The 19822-nt window shown below is 36.2% G+C and overlaps 2 protein-coding genes and 1 long non-coding RNA gene across 4 annotated transcripts in view; 2 read left to right on the top strand and 1 right to left on the bottom strand.

Moving 5' to 3' along the window:
• The window catches only part of LOC126807777 (ATP-dependent translocase ABCB1), a 45072-nt gene that overhangs the window by 13084 nt on the left and 12166 nt on the right, over positions 1-19822 (bottom strand). The window lies entirely within an intron of this gene.
• Positions 1099-7685, top strand: LOC130014255 (uncharacterized). The gene is made up of 5 exons (XR_008789234.1): positions 1099-1244; positions 1950-2198; positions 5020-5343; positions 6333-6433; positions 7547-7685. It is a non-coding gene; the product is annotated as an uncharacterized LOC130014255 (long non-coding RNA).
• LOC126807780 (sulfotransferase 1E1) lies at positions 11876-19376 on the top strand. Of its 2 annotated transcripts, XR_008789233.1 has the most exons (6): positions 11876-12317; positions 13176-13277; positions 15380-15703; positions 16341-16441; positions 17336-17513; positions 19050-19376. XR_008789233.1 is itself a non-coding variant. In XM_050532605.1 (5 exons), the coding sequence occupies exons 1-5, from the start codon at positions 13061-13063 to the stop codon at positions 19160-19162; spliced, it is 933 nt and encodes a 310-aa protein (XP_050388562.1). In that variant the 5' UTR covers positions 13015-13060; the 3' UTR covers positions 19163-19376. The 2 variants fall into 2 exon arrangements, 1 of the variants encoding a protein (XP_050388562.1); XM_050532605.1 differs by lacking the exon at positions 11876-12317 and having other exon boundaries at positions 13015-13277.

Below are 19822 nucleotides of genomic sequence, written 5' to 3'. Positions count from 1 at the left end.
ATAATGTATGTTTAAAGTTTTCCACTAAATAATAAAATATAGCACATGGGTTAATGTGACACATTTAATTCTTGTCTTGAAAAAATGCATCAAAATATTTGTTGAGTGGTCAACCGTGGTAATGTTTAATAGACTATATACAAATAAAAAGATTTGCATCCATGACACTACACATAAACCCGACGAAAAGAACTCTTTCAGTTGAAATTCGAAATATGGGTAGACCGTAGTCTTGCTGTCTGGGTAAAACTGCCCCCATAGCACACTGCATGACGTATGCGAGTCTTGAATAGCCCAGTCTGTGCAGAAAATAGTGTTAAATCCTTCTCCATTTAATAGACCCGATGAGACAAATAATACAGTGTGACCTTTACCTAGCTACGAGAACGTAACTAAAAACGCTGAGATATACTGATGTGCTTGTTTTTAACTACGATTGGATGCCTTTAGTTCCAAGTGGCAAACTCAATTTCTTTATTAATGTATGTACCATCTTAAAAATAAGTTAATTTTATACTATTAGTAGTTATTACACATACGCAGTCCAATCTACCGAAACAACATTCATTTATCAGCAAATATTGACAATAAGGTAAATCAAGCGTTGTTTTTATCAAAATTGATTCGGACGTTCATAATTACGCCGTATTACGACTGCGCAACTCTGATCAGATGGGTACTTTGAATGGCTATTGCACACGAGGGCCCGCCTTTATGTGTTACAGACGTAAATTTAAAATGTCGGAAAAAGCAATCTACTGTCGCTTTGATTTAAAAAGAGGGGATTTGTGCCCGTTTCAGGTAGTATTATATGCTTAATTGTAGTTGGGTGTAGCAGAAATATTATAAATAACAATAACCAATCGTTGTTTTGATTAAAAATATTGTCAATTTTGTTTACAAATGCCGGGTGCGAATCGCTCCCGCATGTGCTACATTGAAGGTAATAGCATCATCTCTTATCTCGAAACACAGAGGGTCGAGAGATAATGTTTGTTATCTAACGTTTACCGTATGCATTTTATTACTGACAGCGCGAGTAGTTTTTTTGTTTTTTTTACAAAATTACCTATATATAGCCTACGTTGCATACAAACGCCCAGTTTGCAGTCGTGTTGTGATAATATGCTGATATATTCACAGTTTACATTCATAGCCATGTTTGTGTGAATATAGAAACATTATTGACGATATTATAACGGATGTAGTAGTGAAACACAGAATAATACAGTCTGACAAAAAAGGTATTTTTTAAATATGATGTCTTTATAATGTTTATAGATAGGCCTATGTTTGTTTCATTATAATGTTTATAGATAGGCCTATGTTTGTTTTATTAACTTTGAGACCCGTTTTATGTGTGTTTTCTGCATCCTTAGTCGATATACATTACCCGTAACAACTTTCCCTGCCCGGGTAAACCTGCCTTCGCATAAAAATAAAAGTAGCTTGATCTAAATTCCCTAATAGCATAGAGGAGGGTTTAGATATTTCATGAATTGATGAAAACATATCCTGATTCGCACACGACACACACCAATACCTAGAGATAATCAGAGCAATTATTGACCTACATTAGTTTTTAAAACAAAAGTATTTTTGACATATACATTTACGTTTGCTACCAATACAAAATTCAGTTTACACGTATATAAATATCATTTAGTCTACTCAAATTATCGACACCGTTGTCATCATTATTCATGATCTTTCCAAAATAACATAATATACAATTCTGCATGGATCAGTTTTGAATTTTTATAACTAGACTATATGGTGAATATAATTTCACAATGAAGAATGTTTGTGAAAATGATAGTATTGCGTACTATAAAAGACATTGTCATAAAATAATTTTTTCGCAATAGGCTAAGGGAACATTCAAATCTCCGTAGGGCCTATTCGGTAAAATCTTCAAAAACTGCATTTTTTTTTATCATCAAATTCAGGTTGAAAAAGATTTTGAAATCTTATTACTAAACAATACATTTTGAAAATGGAGAACGTTGGTAATATTAAAGAAATTGTAATCAAAGACAAGTCAGGAAATGATTTTAAGATGATTGAAGTTGACGGGGTTTATCTAACGTCCGTAGGAGAAGAACTCGTGGGTAACAAACCGGAAGTTCATTTTAGAAAAATCAAGGATCTCAAGATACGAGACGATGACGTCATGATATGTGCTTATCCAAAAGCAGGTGAGAACACTTTTTTTATACATCCATAATCGGGTATTTTAATTGGCATGTGATCTCTTTGGCATTCTTTGACAATAGAAAACAATGACCAATGTTTTACGATGTATGTGATATTAGCGAATTATATTGCGTAGATCTAATCCAGGATTTAGTAAGAGGATTAATTATTCTTCATCAAGAAGATTAGACATTTTTTGCCTATCAATGTCGTCAGAGCCGGTATTCTTAGTAGCGTCAATGCATTCGATTTTACGCCTAGACAACACATAGAAATGTACCAGCTGGTTGTTGCCGTTAGTCTTGGTGTTTAACGCCCGCTTCCGCCGATGGTCATATCGCAGACAAGTTGGGGGGGGGGGTGAAACCCAAGTACCCGGAGTAAACCCGCGAGGCAGTAACCCACGAGGCTGGTAAGAATCCAAGCCACATACGCTCAGGCCATCCTACCCCCCCCCCCCCCCCGCCCTCCCGGTAACCTCCGCACACAGACTCGTTGATCCAGCTCGTGTAGCGACAGTTTAGTTCAGATCGTTATTATTGATCAAATTAATTGATGTTATATTTTGGCAGGATAGCCAGTATTTCTTGTCCCTGCCTTATTATAGTTGATCATGGGACGTTATCTAATTGCACTCACTCTGAAGAACACTGATCAGCAGTGAATATTCGCTAGGCCGCTACAATCAATGATAAGGATGACATCAATGCGACTTAATGAGTCTCAAATATTAACTTTTTTCCACCGACAAATTCAATTCTAAAACATTTTTTTTGATGTATTAGAAAAATAAATAAAGACGTTTTGACGTATTTGTAGGTAAAAATTATTTGTAGCACTATCGTCGTTGCGACATTGTTTTTAAATTTATAGACAAGGAATAGAGAAATAAGATGGGTTAAACAACATTTTTTATCTTTACAAATTATTCTCTGTTGTAAGTATATTAGCTATGGTATGAGTTTATTTAAAACGCAAATTAATTGTTTATGTAATAGCGTGAGAATAACAGGAAAGAGGGTCTGAGTTCAAGGATAGATTGTGTCGAAAAACATGTGACGGAAAATTACGATTGCATCATTTGGCTTGTTTGACCAATCTCTATACTTATTTACATGATATTTGACCAATTAGATAATTGGACGTCCAAAACCCACAGCTACAAAACTATTATACTTGTGAGAATTCGTCAGACTTCCATTAGATTCCAGAGATGTTCCATCTGAGTTCCTAGACAGCCGCGAGGCTGGCTAGGGTGGAGAAATGGTTTTAGCTAGTATTGTTATCTATTATTGTGCTTGTATACATGTATTCGGCTATATGCTATATAAAATGTAGAAGCGAACTGTTGCATTGTTATTCCTGGTAAGACAAACGTCTTAAGAAACAGTAAGAAGTAAATACACAACGTGAAGCAGATGAAGACAAACGTCTTAAGAAACAGTAAGAAGTAAATACACAACGTGAAGCAGAAGTAAGACAAACGTCTTAAGAAACAGTAAGAAGTAAATACACAACGCGAAGCAGAAGTAAAGACAGCTAGAGACAAATTCTAGACGATCACAAGGCTACAGAAATATGTAGTAAGAAAAGATGCATGGGTCGTACGTAGGATGTGGCGATGGGGGTTCCACGCCCGCTCTCCACGTCAGACAAAAGACCTATGGTGCTACATATTTCCTATTTAGTGTAAATGGGTATTAAAATGACTAAAAGGCAGCATTCTGCCCGAAGCAGTAACGTCTTACGTAAACAATGCACGCACCATTCAGCCATTGATTGACGCCGCGTACTGTGACGGCACGTGTTAAAGGCAGTCATCTTTTACAGAGATATTAGAAGACTCGTAATTCTCTGTGAAACTGATTGACTCTGAAGAGTTAGATTCTTGACCAATTTCCATAAAATTTGGAGCCTGATTATTATTTACAGTAAAAACCTTTAAAAGCTATAACAATCATAAGCTACCCTGGGTACCGTATTTTACCTTGACTGGCAAACTATGTTTTTAGTGTGTAGACACTTCAACCACCTGACCTATGGCATTTAAGATGGCGACCAACCTGTTTACATATTCGAACAATAGAAAGATAACAGTTACAAATCACCTGTTAAAAATGTTCAGACTTCGTCTCATCTAAGTCGGAGCTGAACAGTAGGACTTTAAACCCCATTTTATTTCATTTCTTTCTATATGAAAGCTAAATCAGCCTATTGCGGGTTTTTCTCTTTGGTCTTAAACGTTATACAAATTGTTAATTAGACATTTATTATAATGGGAAATCCATAATCAAAACTCGGGTGGTCATGATGTTTTAATGGATTGAAACACGGCCGCCATTTATTAATTTAATCTAAAAATGTTGCTACACAAAGTGAACAAGACCTATTCTCTCAAAACATGGCCAATTGTCAGTTCGAGATCCATCAAAATATAAAATACCTTCTTTTAAAATTCGAGGGGTTGGATGGCCGAATGGTTAGCACGTGCGTGCTGTATCATACGGCCTGTCATTGAGTCAACTGGCGTGGTTTCGAATCCCCGGTTGTACGTGACAAGAAGTAGCGTCGCCTGTCCAATCTCGTGGCTTTTCTCCGAGTCCTCCGGTTTCCTCCAACTGCTAAAGACCCCTACGCGCAAGCGAATTAATAAAATAAAATTAACCATATGTTAGTCCCGAATGACCTAGTTTGTGTCGAGTGGACGTTAAACCCCATTTTTCTCTCTCTCTTTTAAAATTTACCCGAAACACAGAGAATTGAAATGTTTCTAGTGATGGAAAAGATTTGGACCGTGTCATATCTGTCAAAGTTTAATTTCAGGCACTCACTGGATCTGGGAAGTTATTCAAATGTTACGAACTCAGTCTACAGAATATAACAAACAGATCAAGGAGAAACAAATGTTAAGATTCGGCCACATGGGGGGTATAGACCAGGAACCGTCCCCACGTGTTCTTAATTCACATTTATGGCCGCGGCATTTACCCGCATAGATGTTCTCAAAGAAAACCAAAATTATTTATCTGTTTCGGAACCCAAAAGACACTATTGTGTCGTATTTCTTCCATGTCAGCGGTGTACAGCCTATCTTAAAGTACTATGGAAATATCAGAGATTTCGTAGATATGTCTTTGTATAAAACTTGTAAGTTATTTTTGTTATCAAACTTTCACCTTAAGGTTAATTATGGGATATTTTATCGTAATAGAGATATGTTGTAAGATAATACTTTTGTTTACACATTCCAAATATTATGTAAATTGGTGCAAGTGATATCAATATTACAAAAAGCAATCACTGCTCGCTCTGCTTAGCAAAAAATTCCTCTCACCTTTACTTAGCGAAACATCCCCTCCAGCTTTACTTAGCGAAACATTCTCCAGCTCTACTTAGCGAAACATCTCCCGCCCTTAGCTTTACTTAGGGAAATATTCTCCCCAGCTTTACTTAGCGAAACATTCACCAGCTTTACTTAGCGAAACATTCACCAGCTTTACATAGTGAAACGTTCACCAGCGAAACGCCCCCCCCCCACTTTACTTAGCGAAATATTCACCAGCTTTACTTAGCGAAACATTCACCAGCTTTACTTAGCGAAACATTCACCACCTTTACTTAGCGAAACATTCGCCACCTTTACTTAGCGAAACATTCACCATTGCACCTTTACTTAGCGAAACGTTCACCACCTTTACTTAGCGAAACGCCCCCCCCCCGTTTTACTTAGCGAAACATTCGTCGGCTCTACTTAGCGAAACATTCTCCCCCAGCGAAACATTCTCCCCAAGCTTTACTTAGCGAAACATTCTACCCAAGATTTAATTAGTGAAACATTTTTCAGCTCCACTTAGCGAAACATCCAGCTTTACTTAGAAAAACATTCTCCCCCAACTTTACTTAGTGACCCTCTACCCAAGTCTTACATCCCCCTAGCTTTACTTAACGAAACATCCCCAGCTTTACTTAGCGAAAAATCCCCAGCTTTACTTAGCGAAACATCCCCAGCTTTACTTAGCGAAATATCCTCTCTAGCTTTTACTACCCGACTATTTTTTAATGCATTTTGTCATGCATTTACGAAAACAACCATCTTCTCATCAATTTTTTATTTTTATTAAAATATTGTCTTTCAGTACCGTATGGAACGTGGTATGACCATGTTCTAGAGTGGGAGAAGTTCTTTGAAACAACTGAAAATCCATTTTATCAGTTTAGCTATGAAGATATGCAGGAGGTTTGTTACATATTTATTTTAAAGAAATATATATTATTTTTCCATGCGCCGGAATGGATCACTTCTAAGTATTTATGATATATTGTTTGCGCAAAATAATGTACCTTATGTTTCGTTTTAAACAGTCATTCCTATTCGCCGTTAATTCAGCGGATGTGCCTCTTGTGGGTCTTTCTTTAGGCCTTAGATGTTATATAAATTATTAATTAGACATTAATTAGCATGACAAGACCATAATCAACCCTCTATGCCATCTATTGAATCCGATCTGCGGTGCAACGACTGTTCATGATTAACAGTAAAATTGGATAATTGAGACTTTGTTTATTGTAATAATAGTAACAATGACAATCAAGGCTACGGTGTTTTTGAAATTCGGTTCTAACATATTAGAGTGAAGTAATTTGACTGAAAATTTTCAGCATATTCTCTTTACATTATCTATTTTATAACTAGTACAGCGAGAACTGTCAATTATTTATCTAATCTCCCATAATGCCCCTTAGTAAACATAATATGTCTTTCGTGCGTCATCAATTTATTTTGTTTACTTTTATTCAAATTGTAAATAAGTGTTTGCTTATTTTTTTAAACTGTCGGAAATACTTATTTATTTGGCTTTGAATTATATACAATGTTTTCTTCAAATTATAAAACGTATTTTAACTATTCTTTTTTAATAGTAAACAATAGTTTGTTTAATAATCTCTTCCAATTCCAATTGTAAACAATAGCTTGTTTACTTTCTCCACATTGTAAACAATGTAAACAATAGTTTGTTTATATTTCACAATGTAAAACATGGTTTGTTTTGGTTTTTTTTTTTTAAAAAATCGTAATGTAAAAATTTTTTTATTTTCTTCAATTTTATTTTATATTTCAGAGGTTGTAAAAATAATAAGCTATTATATATAATGTAATTATTCAGAATCCAGTAGAATATGTAAAAGACTTTGGAAAGTTTCTAGATTTACTAGCTTCTAGATTTTTAAAATTATTTCTTTTTTCGAAGATGAAATTTATAGGTTATTTTTTTCAATAATAAGCTAACATAATATAATTATTTCAATAATGAATACGTTAATGAGCTAATACATAATATAATTATTTTAGAATCCAATAGAACATGTAAAAGGCTTAGCTAAATTTCTAGATTTGCCAGCGTCTGATGAGTTATGTAAAGCTATAGTTGAAGCCTGTAGCTTTAAGAAATTAAAGAGAGCTAACGAGGAAATTAAAGATGATTTTTTGAAAGATGATTGGAAGGAGGGAACATCTGTCTACAGAAAAGGTATGAATAGAATAGAATTAATCCATTATCATTTTCCTAAAAAATATACCATGAGTCACTGGTTTAATCCGCTATATATAGCAAATGAAACCAGCTCTTCACTATTGGATATGTATATATACATAATTTATGTAAGCTCGTTGTAAATATGAGGGCTGTAAATATTCTATCTTGCTTTGTTAGTATTCGAAGAATGCTTCAGTCTTAGGTTTTCTTGTCTATCGTGACGTAACAGTATTAGTTTACAACCAAGGATATTAAAAGGTTCCACGATGACACAATGCTATAACGACCCTTCTAATCTGAGTTTACTAATTCGTTAAAATACAATTCTACACAATAAATAGATAAACACACTAATTTTCACTTGCTTGAAAACGTTGAGAGAATACTCTTCGAAACGTCGCCCAAATAAATCAGTAATTGTTCTTCCATAAGTATGTGTTATAGTTTATTGCTATAACGACCCTTCTAATCTGGGTTTATAAATTCGTTAAATACAAACTGGGGTGAGAGACCTTACCATGTCTTAATTAAACACACAGCCACACATAGAGGTAAAGGGTCAGTTTTTTGCATAACACGTTCTCGTTTATAGCCGAATGACGCATGGAATAATATGAATTTCGATAGCATCATGTTACACTCGTGATATATTGTTTTGGGTAAAATTAGAGACGGTTGTAATTCCAAAGCATGCTTAGGATAAGTACTGCTAGTACTTCATAAACTGATAAAGATTACACGTACTAACAGGTTATCTCCCTTGTCTGCTTATCGGTTGTGTAAAATCAGTTTATTGATATTAATTTGATGTATAAAATTCATTTTAAATTCATTATCATTATTATTCAGGTAAAGTAGGAGATTGGAAAAATTGGTTAACTGTTGCTGAAAGTGAAAGTTTTGATAAAGTTACAGAAGAAAAACTAAAGAATAGTAAAGTGAAAGTCAGATATACTTTATAAATATAGACAGTAACTTTATTTCTAGATGTAAGGGGGCAAGCCAATAACCACATACGAAACTTACGCTTTTTGTCTGCAATTACTTACAATGAAGCTAACTGACCGATAATTTAATTCATAAATTGACGACTTTAGTCTAAAACTCTAAGTATAATTCGAGAATTTGTAGCACTATCGTCGTTGCGACATTGTTTTTAAATTTATAGACAAGGAATAGAGAAATAAGATGGCTTTATATTTCATTAATTAATATCTTTGGCAAGTTCGTAGATTCCCACATATGTAGAATTGTACTAAATCAACTTAGTCTGTAATTGACATATTGTTACATAAAAAGAGCTCTTAAACCAAAACAGGTGTCAATATTTTACCACCAGAATTACACGTGAGTGGAATTATTCTAATTGCATCATTTGGTTTAAAGTAACCAATCATATCGTTAATTGCACAGGTTCAGGGCCATGAACAGGCTTTCTGTGCGTGATCTGCAGGAGTCTTATAAACTAAATCATAGTAAAGTTTTAAGTTAGACTTCAATTAGATTCCAGAGTGTTTCCATCTGAGTTCCTAGACAGCCGCGAGGCTGGCTAGGGTGAAGAAATGGTTTTAGCTAGTATTGTTATCTATTATGCTTGTATACCTGTATTCAGTTATATATATATATATATATATATATATATATATATATATATATATATATATATATATATATATATATAAAATGTGTAGAAGCGAACTATTGCATTGTTATTCCTGGTAAGACAAGCGTCTTAAGAAACTGTAAGAAGTAAATACACAACGTGAAGCAGAAGTAAAGACAGCTAGAGACAAATTTTAGACGATCACAAGGCTACAGAAATATGTAGTAAGAAAAGATGCATGGGTCGTACGTAGGATGTGGCGACCGGTTCCCCTAATCCGCTCTCCACGTCAGACAGAAGACCTATGGTGCTACAAATTTTGAGAAGTGTTTATTCCGCTTCCATTTAATAAAATCGCTTTTTTTTATTTAAGTCTGAAACACTAAGTATAATTCGAGAATTTTGAGTAGTGTTTATTCCGCTTATCCGATAAATAAAATCGATTTTTTTATATTTTAGTCTTTGTATGTATGAAAGATGTAAGACGGATTAGAACCACAATATAGAGTAGTATACTAATTATTAAATATAGCGACCAGTAGATTGTTATCTCTGCTCATAGCGACCAGTAGATTGTTATCTCTGCTCATAGCGACCAGTAGATTGTTATCTCTGCTCAGAATGCAATAACCAAAGTCAAAATGGCAGGATCCGTTTCGATTCAAATGGACTGTTGAATACAAAATCACAAAATCCTCCAAATATCAATTGATTTATGTTTAACTGTATAACTTTCGAAAGCACATGGCACATAATAATTTCTGAAAGCACATTGCACATATAATGTGAATAAATATATTAATATATGTGTTATTGACCCGAACAAAACAGGCCCGGGCTTTTAACGATACTGGAATCACGGTGGCTAAGTGGATTAGACGCTAGCTGACTATCCCGAGGTCACGTGTTCAATCCCTTCATTGGCCGAGAAAGTTCATAGGGATCTTCCGACGTGGTTTCCGCTTGTCAGTGGTGCAGGACGGAGTCTGACAAGGACAGCTGTCTAGTCGTTCGGGAGGGACGAAAAGCCGAGGTCCCGCGTATACATTGACGTGCACGAATGGTTAGCATGTGCGCGCTGTATCATAAGGTCTGTCATTGAGTCAACTGACGTGGTTTCGAATCCCCGGTCGTACGTGGCAAGGAGTAGGGTCGTCTGTCCAACCTCGTGGGTTTTCTCTGTGTCCTCCAGTTTTCTCCCACTGCTAAAGACCCCTACGCGTAATTGAATTATTGAAATTGTATTAGTCCCGAAATGACCTAGTTTCTATCGAGTGGACGTTAAGCCCCATTTCTCTCTCTCTCTTCTCCGGACAGTGGCGCTATGGCCTACTCTTATGACTGTGTCTTTCCGATTGTCAGCTTTGTATTTATTAGTAGTAATATTCCAGTATCACCAGCTTACGGAGTGTATGTGTTCCGGTTAGTTCGATTCGCGAGAGCTTGTTCCTTTTATTCTGACATTTTAAGTCAATTAAATTAATTAAGCTTTAACTAAAGAGACACTTGCCCACTAAACATAAAAAAAACCTTTAAAATGTTTTATGGTTGTCATATTGACCTGATTAGTAAATATAACATGTCTCTTTCGGCTTGTAGCTATATTTAATTGATACGATTTCTGATTATATCTACTACATCTGTTACCGCTGTTCACCGTGTGCATTTTGCATACGGAAAGCCCATTGGCTAATAACGATATTTTACCGACATTTCGTCTAATGGTGTGGATGCAGATATGGCGGATGTGACACCAGGCAGGGTAAGCTTACGCTTCCGGAATCCGGACACCTGGTACCACTGTTCATCATATATATTGTACCTGGTGAACAGGCCATTTACTGATTACACTATTTTGCCTATATTTCGAATTTTGTCTAATGGTTTGGATTATTCGTACTTGGTTTTATTTTATTTATATTTAATTCCAACTGCCAAGGGTTCTTATTCCTGCATGTCAATGTATACACGGTACCTCTGTTTTCTGTCCAATCCGAAGGACTATAGCCAATAAAAGCTTACAATACAAAACTAAAGATACACTATGGGAGATTAGATAAAGAGCTGGTAGTACCCACTATAATAGTTAAAAACTAGATAATGAAAAGTGAATTTGCTAAAAAATTTCATTCAAATTGATCCACTATGAACCGAGATTTTAGTCGGTAGGATACAAAAACATAGTCTCGATTATCCATTAACATTTAATTATGAATGGAAGTCGAACAGCAAATCGGAACCTAATCCAATAAACATCGCAGGCTAGCACTGCCATCGAGAGTTGATTATGGTCTGGATAAGTTAATTAATGTCTAATTAATAATTTAGTTAACATTTTAGGCCTAAAAAAGACCTGCAATAGGCAGATTTAGCTCTTGCATAATGTATGTTTAAAGTTTTCCACTAAATAATAAAATATAGCACACGTGTTAATGTGACACATTTAATCCTTGTCTTGAAAAAATGCATCAAAACATTTTTTGAGTAGTCAACCGTGGTAATGTTTAATAGACTATATACAAATAAAAAGGTTTGCATCCATGACGCTACACATAAACCCGACGAAAAGAACTCTTTCGGTTGAAATTTGAAATATGGGTAGACCGTAGCCTCGCTGTCTGTGTAAAACTGCCCTCATAGCACACTGCATGACGTATGCGAGTCTTGAATAGCCCAGTCTGTGCAGAAAATAGTGTTAAATCCTTCTCCATTTCATAGACCCGATGTGACAAATAATACAGTGTGACCTTTACCGTATACATCTTATTACTGACAGCGCGAGTAGTTTATTTTATACTAAATTAACTATATATAGCTGACGTTGTATATATACAAACGCTCAGTTTACAGTCGTGGTGTGATAATATGCTGATATATTCAAAGTTTAGATTCATAGCCATGTTTGTGTGAATATAGAAACATTATTGACGATATTATAACGGATGTAGTAGTGAAACAGAGAATAATACAGTCTGACAAAAAAGGTATTTTTAAATATGATGTCATTATAATGTTTATAGATAGGCCTATGTTTGTTTCATTATAATGTTTATAGATAGGCCTATGTTTGTTTCATCGACTTTGAGACCCGTTTTATATTGTATGTGTTTCCTGCATCCTTAGTCGATATACTCCTGTCAGTATAAATTTTCACTGCCTGGGTAAACATGACTTCACATAGAAATAAAAAGTAGCTTGATCTAAATTCCCCATAGCATGGTGGAGGGTTTAGATATTTTATGAATTGATGAAAACATACCCTCATTCGTACACGACACACACCAATACCTAGAGATAATCAGGGCAATTATTGACCTACTTTATTTTAAAACAAAAGTACTTTTATTGAATTAGATGTTGTAGCAGGTTATCGAGGTCATTAATGACATATATATTTATACCAATACACAATTCAGTATACAAATGTCATACAGCCTACTTATTAAATTATCGACATCGTTGTCATCATTATTAATTATTCATGATCTTTCCAAGTTAATATAATATACAATTCTGCATGGATAAGTTTTGAATTTTTACAACCAGTATGGTGGATATAATTTGAAAATGAAGAATGTTCGTGAAAATGAAAGTAGTGCGTACTAGACTATAATTATGGTGATAGGATAAGGGAACATTTAAATCTCCGTATTTGGTAAAATCTTCAAAAATTGCAAAAAGATTTTGAAATCTTATTACTAAACTGTATGGTGAATACATTTTGAAAATGGAGAACGTTGGTAATAATGAATACGGTACTATTAAAGAAATTGTAATCAAAGACAAGTCAGGAAATGATTTTAAGATGATTGAAGTGGACGGTGTTTATCTACTACCCGTAGGAGAAGAACTCGTTGGTAACAAACCGGAAGTTCATTTTAGACAAATCAAGGATTTCAAGATACGAGACGATGACGTCATGATATGTGCTTATCCAAAAGCAGGTGAGAACTCTTTTTTATAAATCCATAATCGGGTATTTTAATTGACATATGATCTCTTTTGCATTCTTTGACATTATTATCTTTATAATTCCACTCCGTCAATAAATAGTCCCCCATACTATCAATGACGTCAGAGTTGGTTCTCGACTTTACGCCTAAACAACACATACGAATGTACAATTCGGGTGTTGTTGTTAGTCTTGGTGCTTAACGTCCGCTCCGCCGATGGTGATATCGCAGACAATTTGGGCGGGGCGGGGGGTGGGTTGAAACCGGAGTACACCCACGAGGCAGTAAACCCACGAGGTAGTAACCCACGAGGCTGGGAAGACTCCGACTCCAAGCCACATACGCCCAGACCTATAGGCCATCCTACCCCCGTACCAGCTAATACCCCCCCCCCCATCCAACGGCAGTCTCCTCTAAGGTAACCTCCACACACAGACTCTTTAATCCAGCTCATGTAGCGACAGTTTAGTTGATATTTAACATGTTCGTGGATTGACTCTTTCAGTTGTCCACAACCCTTCATTATCAAGTTAACATCTTTCCCAGTTTCTACAAATTTGCAGGAACAAGACAATTATTATTGATTAACATTTATGTTATATTTTTTGCAGAATAGCCAATATTTCTTGTCCCTGCCTTATTATAGTTGATCATGGGACGTTATCTAATTGCACTCACTCTGAAGAGTTAGGTTCTTGACCAATTTCCACAAAATTTGGAGCCGGATCATTATATACAGTAAAAACCTTTAAAAGTTATAACAATCATAAGCCACCCTGGGTACCGTATTTTACGTTGACTGGCAAGCTATGTTTTTAGTGTGTAGACAGTTTAACCACCTGACCTATGGCATTTAAGATGGCGACCAACCTATTTACATATAGAAAGATAAAAGTGATAAATCTCCTGTTAAAAATGTTCAGATTTCGTCTCATATAAGCCAAGTCGGAGCTGAACAGTAGGACTTTAAACCCCATTTTATTTCATTTCTTTCTGTATGAAACTCTGCCTATTGCGAGTCTTTCTGTTGGACCTTAGAGGGTATAAGGGTATATAAATTGTTAATTAGACATTTATTATAATGGGAAATCCATAATCAACCGCCGAAACGATCGATTGAAACACGACCGCCATTTAATACGCCCACATATTGCAAGAGATGGATAGAGAACAAGCTAAACAAAAAGCGATTTTTCGTACAATCAGGGACCATAATTCACAAAGTTACGATCCGATATGCGCAAATATCGAAAGGAACAAAGATCTCTGGGTTATAAACTTACATGTCAAGTTTCCTCAAAATCAGAAGAAAATTGTCACGTCTAGAGGGTCCACAACCTTGATATACCATATTTTTACGCTATTTGAGAACGAGGGACGGCCATTTTGTCTGTCAGTTTTGGGCCGATTTTCACGAAATTCGAACTGAACCCTCCTTAGGGTGTAACGGCGATATACTAAAACGGTTATTTAAATCGAATAAAAATTATGACCTCTATAGGGTCCACAAGCTAAAAACGCGATTTTTCGTACAATCAGGGGCCATAATTCAGGAAGTTACGATCCGATATGCGCGAATATCGAAAGGAACCGAGATCTTCGGGTTATAAACTTATATTTCAAGTTTCAACAAATCGGATAAAAATTGTGAACTCTATAGGGTCCACAAGCTAAAAAACCACGATTTTTCGTACAATCAGGGGTCATAATCCATGAAGTTTCGGTCCGATATATGCCAATATCGAAATCAACCGAGATCTTTCGGAGATAAACCTATATTTCAAGTTTCGTCAAAATCGGATAAGAATTGTAACCTGTTGAGTGTTCACAAACAATTGTGGACGGACGGACGGGCGGAAGGACGGACAGGGGCGACGGCAATATACGCCCACATGAAAATGTGGGCGTATAAAAATGTTGCTACACAAAGTGAACAAATATGACCTATTCTCTCAAAACCTGGCCAATTGGCAGTTCGCGTCAAAATACAGAATACTTTCTTTTAAAATGTAGCCGAAACACAAAGAATTGAAATGTTACTAGTGATGGAAAAGATTTGGATTGTTTCATATCTGTCAAAAGTTTAATTTCAGGTACTCACTGGATCTGGGAAGTTATTCAAATGTTACGAAGTCAATCTACAGAATATAACAAACAGATCAAGGAGAAACAAATGTTAGAATTCGGCATGCTGGCAGAAATTGACCAGGAACCGTCCCCACGTCTTCTTAATTCACACTTATGGCCGCGACATTTACCCACAGAGATGTTCTCAAAGAAAACCAAAATTATTTATCTGCTTCGGAACCCAAAAGACACAATTGTGTCATATTTCTTCCACATCAGCGCAACAGATGTTACCGTAAAGTACTATGGAACTATCAGAGATTTCATAGATATGTCTTTGTATAAAACTTGTAAGTTATTTATTTTTATAATCAAAATACCACCTTATTTATAGAAACGTTGTTAGATATTACTTTTGTTTAAATTGGTGCAATTGATAACAATATTACTCCTCGCTCTGCTTAACGAAACAAAACATTTTCCGCCAGCTTTACTTAGAGAACGATTCTCCGTCAGCTTTAGTAATAGCCCCGCCAGACCAGGGTGGCGTCATTAATGCGCTGCTACGGCGACGGAAAATGGTCCCAGAGCGCGTCAAGATCGTAGTAAAAGCGTGGTGGAAACGCTAGATATATTGTGCTGTGGTCTCCATGGTCGCCAATGATCGCCGAGTCACGGCGTTTGTTTTGAGCATGTTCAAAACAAACGCCAAGATACTGTGATCGGACCTGGAAGGCTGTAAGAACGCGACTTTGCATTTTCTGGTCGCTGTATGGTCGCAGCAGCGCAGTGAGAACGGCTCCCCGGTCTGACGGGGGCATAAGCGAAACATCTAGCAGCTTCACTTAGCGAAACATCTCCCGCCCCTAGCATTACTTAGCGAAACATTCTCCCTAGCTTTACTACCCGGCTATCTATTAGTGAATGTTGCCATATTTACAATAACAACCATCCCATATTTTTTTTTATTAAAATATTGTCTTTCAGTACCGTATGGAACGTGGTATGACTACGTTCTAGAGTGGGAGAAGTTCTTTGAAACAACTGAAAATCCATTTTATCAGTTTAGCTATGAAGATATGCACGAGGTTTGTTTCATATTTATTTTAAAGAAATATATATTTTTTCCAAGCGCCGGAGCGGATCATTTCTTAGCATTTATGATATTTTTTGCGCAAAACAAGGTACTTTTTGTTTCGTTTTAAATAGCTATTCCAACTCACCTATTTATTCACTAGATGATATAGTATTAATATTCCCGTTGTTGCGTCATCGATTTCTTTTATTTACTTTTTATTCAAAAGTGTTGGCTTATTTTTTTTTTAAATTAACAATACTTTGTTTATTTGCTTTAAATTATAGGCTTATGCAATATTTTGTACTTAGTTTCTATTTTATCTATTCTCGTCCAATTGTAAACAATAATTTATTCAATTTCTTCCAATTGTAATCAAAAGTCTGTTTACTTTTCTTCACACTGTAAAACATTCGTTTGTTTATATTTCTTCGCATTGTAAACAATACTTTGTTAAAAAAAACATAGTTTATAATGTAAAAAATAATTTATTTTCTCAAGAAAATAACCTAGGTTATTAATTTTATTCCTGGTTTCGAATCCCCGGTTGTACATGACAAGGAGTAGGGTCGCCTGTCCAACCTCGTGGGTTTCTCCGGGTCCTCCGGTTTCCTCCGACTGCTAAAGACCCCTACGCGCAAGCGAATCATTGAAATAAAATTAAACCATATGTTAGTCCCGAAATGACCTGGTTTGTGTCGAGTGGACGTTAAACCCTCCCCCCTCTCTCTCTCTCTCTCTCTCTCTCTCTACTATATAATTTAATTATTTCAGAATAAAATATGTAAAAGACTTAGTTAAAGGCCTAGATTTACTAACTTCTGACAAATATTTATCAAATTACTTCTTTATTGTTTTTTCAATAATGACTGAGTTAATGAGCTAATACATAATATAATTATTTCAGAATCCAGCAGAACATGTAAATGGCTTAGCTAAATTTCTAGATTTGCGAGCGTCTGATGAGTTATGCAAAGCTATAGTTGAAGCTTGTAGCTTTAAGAAATTAAAGAAAGCTAATGAGGAAATTAAAGATAATTTTCTCAAATATGAATGGAAGGAAGGAGTATCTATCTATCGAGAAGGTATGGATAGAATAGAATTAATCCATTATCAGTTTCCTCAAATACACTCAAAGCCATTAAAACGCAATGCATAATTCAAAGTTTATTTACTGTAACAACTTTTAACAAATGTACATAACAATTGACAAAATCGAGATAACAAGCATCTGTGGATAAATTCATAAAAGAATTCACTACAAATGTACAAAAACGAAACGTCAGGGAACCATGAAACAAAGCAGGGGTCAACTGAAGTCAATATCGGGTATGTCCACCCTGAGCTCTTACACATGCCTGAAGTCGCCTTGGCATGAACTGGCACAGATGTCTCACTACACGCTGTGGGATTGTTTGGCAATGATTTTGGAATGCCTGTGCCAACTCTGCAACAGTTCGTGGTGGCACGGCTTGAGTTAGTTCATACCAAAGGTGTTCGATCGGGTTCATGTCGACGTCGGTAGATACGGTGACGTCCATCAGGAAAACTGAGGTTGAATCGGGATTCATCCGAGAAGATGACATTTCGCCATGGTGTGTTGTGCAGATTCCCCTGATTTGCGGCACATTGCTGTCTGGCAAGTCGATGACGGTACAAAGGATTTGACCTTGGTAAGGTCGATGGCAGAGCAGCCAGGCGCCTTCGGACTGTTTTAGGGCTGATCTGACGTTGCCGTGTTCCAACAGTTCCCCTGGCAGTAGCAATAGCTGACTGGAATCTGTTGCGCTTATGCTGTAGTCGGATGTGGCGATCCTGAGCAGCGGTTGTTACAGGTGGCGCTCCAGGTTGTGGTCGATCGGCAACTCTTCCATTGGCGTGGAAGCGTTGTCTGGGGTGAGCAATGGTCGATGGGTAGACATTAAAGTGTCTGGCGACGGCTACCTGTGTAGCCCCCTGATCCAGCATGCCAATAGCCCTGTTCCTGTTTTCTTTTGTAAGGCGTGTCATTTTTCCGAAGTGATGAATGTTGAAATTTTGATCTGCAGGAAATGCACGTGCAAAACGTATGACATGGGACTGCTTAAAATCGTGAAAAAAGACAAGTGTTACGCTTGCACGAACACAGTTCATTACCGAGAACTGATATTGGGTTTAAACCTAGAACTCCACATATGAAGACTAACTATTCTCTCTTGCTCTTCATAAATTGTTCTGGATGGAACAATATATATAGAGAGAAACGGATCTTAAGAAAGGGAAGGAAACCGAAGGATCTGGCGAAAACCCACAAGGTTCGACAGGCGATCCTCTTGTCACAAACACCCGGGGAATTGAAACCATACCAGTTGACTCAGTGACAGACCTTATGGCACAACGCCCACGGGCTAAACATTCGGCCATCCACTCCCCTCCCCATGCCCCCTTTCATAATGAAGTCGGCTGTAATTTTATAGCATGCTTAGGATAAATACTGCTTTATACTTCATAAACTGATAAAGATTACACGTACTAAAAGGTTATCTCCCTTGTCAGCGTATCGGTATGTTGTGTAAAATCAGTTTATTGATATTAACGTGATGTATAAAATTCATTATAAATTCATTATCATTATTATTCAGGTAAAGTAGGAGATTGGAAAAATTGGTTAACTGTTGCTGAAAGTGAAAGTTTTGATAAAGTTACAGAAGAAAAACTAAAGAATAGTAAAGTGAAAGTCAGATATACCTTATGAATATAGACAGTAACCTTATTTCTAGATGTAAGATGACATAACAATAACTACATTCTAAACTTACGCTGTTCGTCAATTAGCTCAGCTTGAGAACAAACACGAAGCTAATTGACCGACATTTTAATTCGTAAATCGACGAAAACATTAAGTATATTTAGAGAATTTTGAGAAGTGTTTATCCTGCTTCCATTTAATTAAATCGATTTTTTGTTTGTTTTAGTCTTTGAAGGCTTGGTGTGTATGTAAGATATTAGATGGATTAGAACCACAATATAGAATAATAATACTAATTATTGAATATGGCGGACATTAAGAGCGGAGCTCGATTCTCAAAGTGGATAGAGAGAGAGAGATAAATGGGGTTTAACGTCCACTCGACACAAACTAAGTCATTCGGGACTAACATATGGTTTAATTTTATTTACATAATTCGCTTGCGCGTAGGGGTCTTTAGCAGTGGGAGGAAACCGGAGGACCCGGAGAAAACCAACGAGGCTGGAAAAGTGGATAGATATCTGTGCACAGAATGCATTAACCTAATAGTAAGCGCAGTACCATGGGGCTGCACCACACATAATTACACAAAACAAAACTACGGACAAGACACAATACGCAGAAATTACGCAGAAATCACAAACATACGTACATATCAGATTAAGT

The sequence above is a fragment of the Patella vulgata genome, chromosome 9 (genome assembly GCF_932274485.2).
Source record: "Patella vulgata chromosome 9, xgPatVulg1.2, whole genome shotgun sequence".
NCBI classification, from domain to species: Eukaryota; Metazoa; Mollusca; class Gastropoda; family Patellidae; genus Patella; species Patella vulgata.
Note: the sequence above shows the minus strand (reverse complement) of the source record. Positions and strands in the feature narration are given on the sequence as shown.